The following is an 8833-nucleotide window of genomic DNA, read 5'->3' as shown; positions in this document are numbered from 1 at the left end:
TGAATAAGCAGCCAAGTGTTTGATTTGCGGTACGGGAAATGCACATGGCTAATGGGCGTGATTTTTGGCTGAGGATGATCATTTAAGAAGATAGTATTCACAAATTTTCACCTCAAAAGGAGGAGCCTAGGTGGTACTTGCTTTACAAACTACCACACTGGACATAAATACGAATGTTGAAGCTGGGCTCAAAATAATGAATGGATTCAGCTGGCATTTGGTGGAGGATGGTTATTTGGGCATAGGAAAGCACTGTAGAAAATGGATACCATTTGGAAATGCCAAAGTGGTACTTCCTTCACAAAGTGTTGCTTTGAACAGAATAGGAAAATGAATATTTTTTAATTATTTTTGAACTAGGCAAGGAAGATTTTTACATATTTGACGAAGATATCACCCAAATAATTTATGAGATTTTTCTGGGAATTTTAGGAATGACGGAAATATAGGTTGCTTCACAACCTAGGGCAAAAACTGCCACATGGACATGACACATAGGCAAAACTGATGAGGTGGCGCCTAGTCATAGCAACCCACCACAATTTACAAGGCTATGACCATCTATATTAGTCGTTAACAACTAGAAATAAGGCAGTGGACTAGCGCTGTTTGCTTTATGACCATTTCGTGTAAGGAAATTATGACCTTTCTGACCAAAATGGTCGCAATGGTTTAGGGTTTGGAGCCCCCCGGACAGCTTTTGACCAATTGGTCTAAAATGGTCATAAATTTATGACCATTTCTTCCAGGGTCAGTGACAGAAGGTCATAAGTTGACATATTTCTTGTAGTGTTGGTTGACCAAACTCATCATGTTGTTCATCGGCATAACGATTTCTGGGGTTGCCGATGCATGAGAGTTAGGATACATACGTTGTACGTTGCTAGAATCATAAGAATTCGATGCATGAAAATTATTTTGCATCGACCCTTATGCATAATTAGATGCATGATTGATAAAACTAGGGCTAGCCGATACATTATGCTCATTAGGTGATCTAGCAACAACATATGGATTATTTGCATCTACAAAGGGGAATTGGGTATTCATATTACCTTTGTAGATTGCAGCGACTTGATGACGATCTCTTCATAGCAAGAATGGGCTGGAGACCGTTCAAAGCTTCTTCCCCAGCAGAGTCGCCAAAAAGTGTGTTCGCACACGAACACGTCACCGTGTACCCTCAACGCCGGGGGTGATGCACCGCAGCTCACGTGGAAGGAGACCCGTCCAAAAGCGCGGTACGCAAGCAATCCGGCAGGCACTTTTGAGGATCCGAAACCCCACACGCCCGAGAGGGACCCCGTCACGGCGCGCGGTGGCTATGGGCTACCCTAGGTCGACCTGATCGCCCCTAGGGCCTCGAAGTTCGCCGCCCTGCAACAAGAAGAACAGACGAAGAACGAGGAAGAAGAAGAACTATGGTTAAGGAGAAAACATAAAAGATAAAAAGTGGTATATAAATTGATCGATTGTGTGTTATTCAATCGGCCGTCACCCCTTAGGTATATAAGAGGCGGATGGACTTGCCATGCAAGGAAAGACTTGGATTCACGTCCAAAACCTTAGTCAAATTCGGATTGGTTTTGTCCGAACTTTCCAAAACTGTTCGTTTAAACTGGCTGCTCTTTTCGGGTCTTTTTTGTGGTGGTAAACGATCTCGGATGGAATCGAGCCTAAAAGCAATATTGACCGTTTCGATGAGACGAAAAACTTTCATGTTGCACGTTTTTTGATCACAAGTCATCTTGAGGATCAAATCGATCGCGTAAAATAGACTATTCCCTCGCGCTACCCATCAGACATGCGTTTGGTGGGGCGCGCCACATCTCGCCTCGTGATAGGGGTGTACTCCGATTGCTCTAACTTTTGCATATGAACTCGGATATGGACAATTTTTATACCAAAATCGATTGTTTCGACGAGACGAAGACAACCTGTGTAGATCATTTTTCCATTTGAGGTCGTCTTGGGCTTAATCGGCCAAACTGTACTCTGAATATAAGATCTTAAAAAACTTTGAGCATAGTTTCGGCCTTCGAGATGAAATCAGACGGTGATGACCCAAACTTCAAAGATGTTCATATCAATAATACAGAACTCTTTCATGTAGATCGCTTCTTCATTTGAGGCTATCTTAAATAAATTCTTGACCGTGCCAAAATTTGGTATCATCACAGTTGTAGTTGCCATTGCCCGGCTCAAGATTCCGTTGGCTGTTTCGGAGTCCACCATTCTTTTTGGTGAGCTAGGCAGGCAGGCTTCATCCAGGGGGCAGCTTTTCTCAAGATCTGCGAGCAATTTGTTTTTCCGGCTTGCTCGAGTATCACTGATGCATTGGACGTAAGCATCATCAGAGTGTGCAAACATCGGGAGAAGGTCGACATTTTCCATGTGACAGAGTGAACGTACGCATTGCTGACACGCATCACGATCTCTTTTCTGAAGCATTCGCTGTAGACTGCTGTAGACTGCTGAGTGCCGGCCACAACAAACCTTGGGAGTACTGGGCTTTGCTAATTTTCGTAGGACGGCTTCCAGGAACAAAAGGAGGGCGTGCACTAAGAGCAACTATAGCAGACCCCGCATCCCACCGGCCCGCAAAACGCGTTTGCAGTTTGCGCAAAACCGCTTTTGCGGGCCGGTGCGGATGACCACAGATGCAGACCCCTCAAACAGACCCGCAAAAAAGTATATTCGCGGAATATGCTTTTTTACAGGTCGGCTTCTACGGGTTCTGCTCGGGCACCACCGCGACGACCTACAAAATAGAAAAACTGCAAATCTCGCGTTTGACATAGGGTTTCACAAACAAGTTCAAATTCAAACGACATAAACAGTTTTACGCGTAAATAAAAGCCAATTTCATTACGGCAAACGCAAAAGAGGGCCCTGCAAAGGTTTGCGCCCATGTCCGACATCATCTTGGTCGATCTTCACTCGCGCCATCGAGTCCATCTTGAAGTTCATCGCCACCACCGAATCCACCTCCGGCGCTTGTTCCAACTCCCACACCGAAATCATCCACATTGCCACCATATGGAGTAGAGAAAACATCACCGGAACTGTAACACGGACCGGCCGACGCGACCATTCTTCTCTTCAAGATTTCTCTCCTTGCCATATCATGCAATGTTTTGGTGAGGTCGTCCATGTCACTGCGGTTCATTGACATGACCTTGTTCTCTTCGGCGAGCAACATGGACATGGACTTGTTTTCAGCGACGCGTGCTCTTCTCTCCTCAATGGCAGCTTTGCGCAGCCCCCCTTCCTTGAGCAATTGCCACTTTTCTTGCTTCTCCTTTGCCTTCTTCTCGGCCAATTCTTTCTTGATCTCCAACTACTTCAACAATATCGACTCGTTGGATTGCACCATGGCATCAATCTTCTACCTCAAACTCGATGCTTCTTGCTCTCTCTTCATCTTCTCCTTAGTCTTCTTGTCGCCATCGGGCTTGTGCAAATTTCTTGGTCCATCATCATCCTCATCTTCATCCATGTTTGTAAGTGAGCCTCTCTTTGGTGGGGATTCTTTGTCGATCAACTTCCACTTCTCGCACTTTTGGAGCAACTCCCAACAATACGCTAGTTTGAAGAATCGGCCTTCCGAAGCTTCCATGTCCTTGTATCTATGTTGAGAAATCTTGTCCTACACAATGTAAACAAAATGATCCAATCATTTCCCATGATGCAATATGATGATGCATAACTTGAACAAAAGGCAAAACAAACTCACATAGTCGGACTCCACGGTGCCACTTGGAGGTGCATTGCGTACTTGCTCCAAGCAAGCTGCCCAACGGCTACACATAGGCTTGATATTCTCCCAACGCCCTTGAAGCGACCGAAATGTGCGTGGAGTCCTATTGGGATGCTTTGCCATAATGCGGAAATATTGATCTTCGATCCTTTGCCAATATCTCTTGGTGGTTTGAGAAGTACCCGTGCATGCATCAAGAGACACCACACTCCATGCTTGGATCAAAGCTTGATCTTCGAAGATTTTGTAGTTCTTCGATCTTTGGCTTTTCCTGGTTTTTGCTTACAATTGCTCATACGCTTCCGCTTCGATCTCCTCCAATTCGTCCGCACAACCATGATCATCCACGCCACCCTCCGTTTGATTGTAGTCGAATGGTTCGAAAGGGGCTTGATCAATGTCAACCGTGTTCATGTCCAACAAGTTCACGAAGTCGGCTGTTGCATTGTTCGAACCACCGCTATAGTGAATGATAACAAGTCACGGGCTATCGAGAATAATGGCGGAAATGAAAGGAAATTGCCAAGACCGAAGAGGCATACCTTCCGGCCATTTCGTCGAACACCTCGCTTGCGGGGGGAGTGACACTGTTGGACGGCATCGCCGGAGCACCTCTTTCCGGGACGGAGTGAGAGGATGAAGAAGGTGGCTTCTTTGCAGCCGGAACCTTCCTCCGCTTTCCGCCCGCGGCCTTGCCGACCTTCTCCGCCGCCGGCCGGGATCACACTGCGGCGTTGGCGCCCGGAGCGCGGGCCATCGCGGCGGGGCCAGCCGGATTCCCGCCCTGCACGAGCACGTTGCCCTGCGCTTGCAGGCATGCGCGACGTTTGCTTGTGCGACGGCGGCGGGGCCAACATGGTCGGCGACGAGATCAGCCCGAGGGGAAGGAGCGTGCGCGACCTCGACGGTGACGGGGGACAGCATGGGGTCGTCCATGGCGGCGAGGGACGGCTGGGGAGGAAGCACCAGAGCTTGCGGAGGGGGGCAATGGTGGCGGAGGATGTGGGGAGCGGGAAAGGGTGCGTGGAAATGTCCCTCCCGCCACATCTCGCTGCGGTTAGGGGTTGAGCTCGGGTCAGCCTCCCAGCTCGTGAAGATAGAGGTTGGAGGAGAAGATTTGCTGCGCCCCGCAAAAAAATTTACGGGCCGGGGCGGGATGCAGGGTCTGATCCTGCAGGTTTTCCGGCCCCGATCCGTAATTTGACGGTTATTTTGCGGGCCGGAGCGGGATGCGGGGTCTACTAGAGTTGCTCTAAATGAGGGCGTGCAAGCTAGCTGTTGCTGTATACTCAACGAGTCACAGGCTACTTGGTGGTGACGGGGCACTTCATTCGTTGCATGTCGACGCCAACTAACGCGCCAAGCCATGATGCATCATCTCCTCGTGGCTCTGACTCAGCGATGAGTGGCGAGAGAGACGTACACAAAAGAATATAAACGGACGTGCTCAACCAATCTCACGTGTGCGTGTGTGATATTTTCCTCCGTTTTGCCTACTCGCTTCACACCTTGCAAATCTTGGTTCGCCTATATTTCAAGGGGTCCAATTCAACCATGTTTATCTTAGGGTTAGAGCCCCGGATGCATTAAACCCGTTTGAAATGTCTGGACGGGACTGTCCGGTCACTAACTGGTCACATAAATGCGACCAAGACGGACAGCTCAGACGTTCGTGCTAACTGGCACCCCTCATATCTAGCCTAAATCTATGGCGGATATGGGGCGCCCGGGCACATCCGCCACGTCGTACCTGACAGCCCTACCCCATCTTAAATTGCATCAAATCCACCCTCTCAACCTACCGAATTCATTTGCTCTATCCACTCTTCTTCCTCCCCCCCCCCCCCCCCCCCCGCGCAGCCGTTCTGTGCCCTTGCGCCGCTAGGACCGGCACATTACTCCTCTCTCTCGCCATTTCCTCGGGGACGTCATTGATACGTCCATTTTGCATCATGCTTTTATATCAATATTTATTTCATTATGGGCCGTTACTACACATTATATCACAATACTTATGTCTTTTCTCTATTATTTTATAAGATTTACATGAAGAGGAAGAATGCCGGCAGCTGGAATTCTAGGTTGAAAAAGGAGCAAATATTAGAGACCTATTATGCATAACTCCAAAAGTCCTGAAACTCCACGAAGATCAGTTTTGAAATATATTAAAAATATTAGGCGAAGAAAGCACCAGAGGGGGCTACCAGTCATCCACAAGGGTGGTGGGCGCGCCCCCTGCCTCGTGGGGCACCTGACAGGCCCCGGACGTCCATCTTCTGCTATATGGTGTCTTTTGCCCTGGAAAAAATTAGAAGGAAGCTTTCGGACCGAAGCGCCGCCATCTCGAGGCGGAACCTGGGCAGGACCAATCTAGGGCTCCGGCGGAGCTATTCTACCGGGGAAACATCCCTCCGGGAGGGGGAAATCATCGCCATCGTCATCACCATCGATCCTCTCATCGAGAGGGGGTAAATCTCCATCAACATCTTCACCAGCACCATCTCCTCTCAAACCCTAATTCATCTCTTCTATGGTTGAATGATCGGCTCCAATATTAGTGTCCACGGACGCGGATGGATACCGTGTTCATTTTAGGGATTTGCGTTGGAAATGGCCAAACAACACAAGTGTGCATTTGTATAATAACTTGCATTATTTGTCCAGATTGATGTGAATATCACAAAATTCAGGGTAATGATAATTAGGTAAATGGTATGGATAATTTCCGTTCTGAATCCACATCCGCATCCGTTTTTAAGGATATGGTATGCACTTCCACAAATCCGACGGATACAGATGCGGATACGGATTTTGGTCCACCGGATATCCGACGAGTATGGTAACGGATATGGTATCGATAATATCCGGCGGATGTGGATTATCCGGTATTTTTGCGGATTATCCGGTGTTATCAAATAGGATTATGCAATAAATTTAGTCGGATCGACAAGCCCAAATAACAAATTAGGCCACTGATTAAAATCACCACATATAAATATCATATAACCCCAACCCTAATAGCTGGTACGACTGTACACATCACATGTACGTACAAGCGTAGCCAATTGACTTGAGAACACATACTGTACAAGCTCACTTACCTAATATTTAAACAAATTATTATTATGGACTAGAGAACACTATGAACCTATGATGTCTAGTGTCTTGCTTGCTGCAGCGTGTAAGCTATTAATTTCATTGATCAGTAAAAAATGATTGCTTACTTATATACTGTTCTTCTTTACATAGATCATGATAGATATTATGGAAAATATGTACATAGTTTTTTTTTTCGTTTTCAGTCCGAGTCCGCGCCGCTTCCGTAGTCCGATATAATCCGTATTCGAATCCGCTTCCGGTCATTATCCGATCCGCTCCGAATCCGACAAAAAAATATGCTAAAGGATATGATGAAGGCATTATCCGATCCAAACCGATCCGTTTACATCCCTAATGATAATTATATCGATTGCGTTGAATTGTTTACATCGACACTGCTCTAGCAGACTGTCAATCATCAAGGGGAACAAATATAAGAGATTGTGCAGACGAGCGATCCAAATTTTTCTTTCTGTTTTTTTGTTTCTAATCAAATAATTCATCGGCACAGGACAGGCCGACCGAGAACAAGTACAATTTCATCCCATCCGGCAGCTTAATCAGCTTGCCATGGACATGTATGGGAAGCTACAGGCACCTATGCTTCGTGCCACCTGATGCTAGACATCAGATGCCCACGGATGTTGTTTTCTTCAGAATTCAGATCTTGTCTATTCGAACAAAACTTTCCTCGGCCAGGCCGGCCGCTTAGCTCGCGACGGACACCTTGCTGGACTGCCGCTGCCCACGGTGGGACTCCGTCCCCGCCGAGAACCGCTGCTGCCTCCGCGCGGCCTGCTTGGCATAGACGGCGTCGAGGTGCATCTGCTCGTGGCGGCACTCCTCGCTGCAGTAGGGCGTGTCCCCTCTGTACATGAAGACGTCGTGGTCGCACGCCAGCGGCTTGGCGCAGAGCGCGCACGCGTCCATCGCTGGCATGCCGGGCTCGCCGAGCAGCTCATTGTCGAAGAAGAAGGAGCAGGCCACTGATGGCGCCATGGTATATTGGTATGTGTGTGTAGGTAGGTGACTTTCGAGCAAAATGCTGAGCAGAGATGTTGGTGGTGAGCTTGGTTGCTGCTTTTGGTGCTGCGAGGAGAGCGAGCGAATTGTGTGAAGAAAGGAGTGGAAGGCTCGTATATATGGTGCGTGGTCCGGTGCGCCCACGGGTCGGACTCTACCGAGAGGAAAACGACGGCGTTCGTGCTATGTCCGGGCGAGGTCGACCAGGTCCCGAGTAATGGAACGTCCCTGTCGATGTAAGTTGTGATATTTTGTGAAGGCCAGAAATGTAGCCGTATTTGAAAACTTTCAAAAATACTTGAAATATATTCCGGCTGTACTTGTGTGAGTATAAGATGGCGCTAATTATTGTGTTAGTGCTGATTATTAGCGCGCCAGGCTTTTTGCCAACATACGAGACAGATGCCCCACATGGTTAATAGACACAAATGCCTGTCGTGCAGTGTACTGTACGTGATATGAGATAATAAATGAGGTGCTCTTTTTTTCCGAGCAACCAGCAGGAGCTCTGCCTTTTCATTAAGAAGAAGAGAATTGACTAGTTTATAAGGAAAACTGGCCGAAAACCGATACATCTGCGATACACGCACACGCCAGCCCCGAGGCTGCGCACCACTCGAGTCGACGACACTGTCACCCAAGTGACCAGAGACGACACCCTACAACAGAACACTAGGCTCCGGAGCCGCCGCTCCGACATCCACACCGGCCCCGAGGCCACGCACCAGCTTAGTGGATGGCTCCGCCGCCCTAGAGGCCAAAGCCAACACCCTACGCACACGAGATCTCGGCGCCGCCGCACCGACTTCCACTCCGGCCCCGAGGCCGTGAACCCACCTAGTCGATGACCATGTCACCCTGGCGACCAAAGCCAACCACCACACGAAGGAGATACCCGGAGCCGCCGCTCCGACTTCCACACCGGCCCCGAGGCCGCGCACTCGCCTAGCC

The 8833-nt window shown here is 48.6% G+C and overlaps 1 protein-coding gene across 1 annotated transcript; it reads right to left on the bottom strand.

Annotated features, from left to right (window-relative positions):
* Window positions 1-7247: 7247 nt before the first annotated feature.
* On the bottom strand, window positions 7248-7954 carry LOC123042061 (FCS-Like Zinc finger 2-like). The gene has a single exon (XM_044464588.1). It carries the CDS (start codon window positions 7856-7858, stop codon window positions 7568-7570), a length of 291 nt encoding a protein of 96 aa, XP_044320523.1. The 5' UTR covers window positions 7859-7954; the 3' UTR covers window positions 7248-7567.
* Between the last annotated feature and the right edge of the window lie 879 nt (window positions 7955-8833).

This window comes from Triticum aestivum, chromosome 2B (assembly GCF_018294505.1).
Source record: "Triticum aestivum cultivar Chinese Spring chromosome 2B, IWGSC CS RefSeq v2.1, whole genome shotgun sequence".
NCBI lineage: Eukaryota > Viridiplantae > Streptophyta > Magnoliopsida > Poales > Poaceae > Triticum > Triticum aestivum.
Note: the sequence above shows the minus strand (reverse complement) of the source record. Positions and strands in the feature narration are given on the sequence as shown.

Coding starts and splice junctions, on each gene's coding strand:
- LOC123042061 (XM_044464588.1), bottom strand. CDS start 7,858: ATGGCGCCATCAGTGGCCTGCTCCTTCTTCTTCGACAATGAGCTGCTC.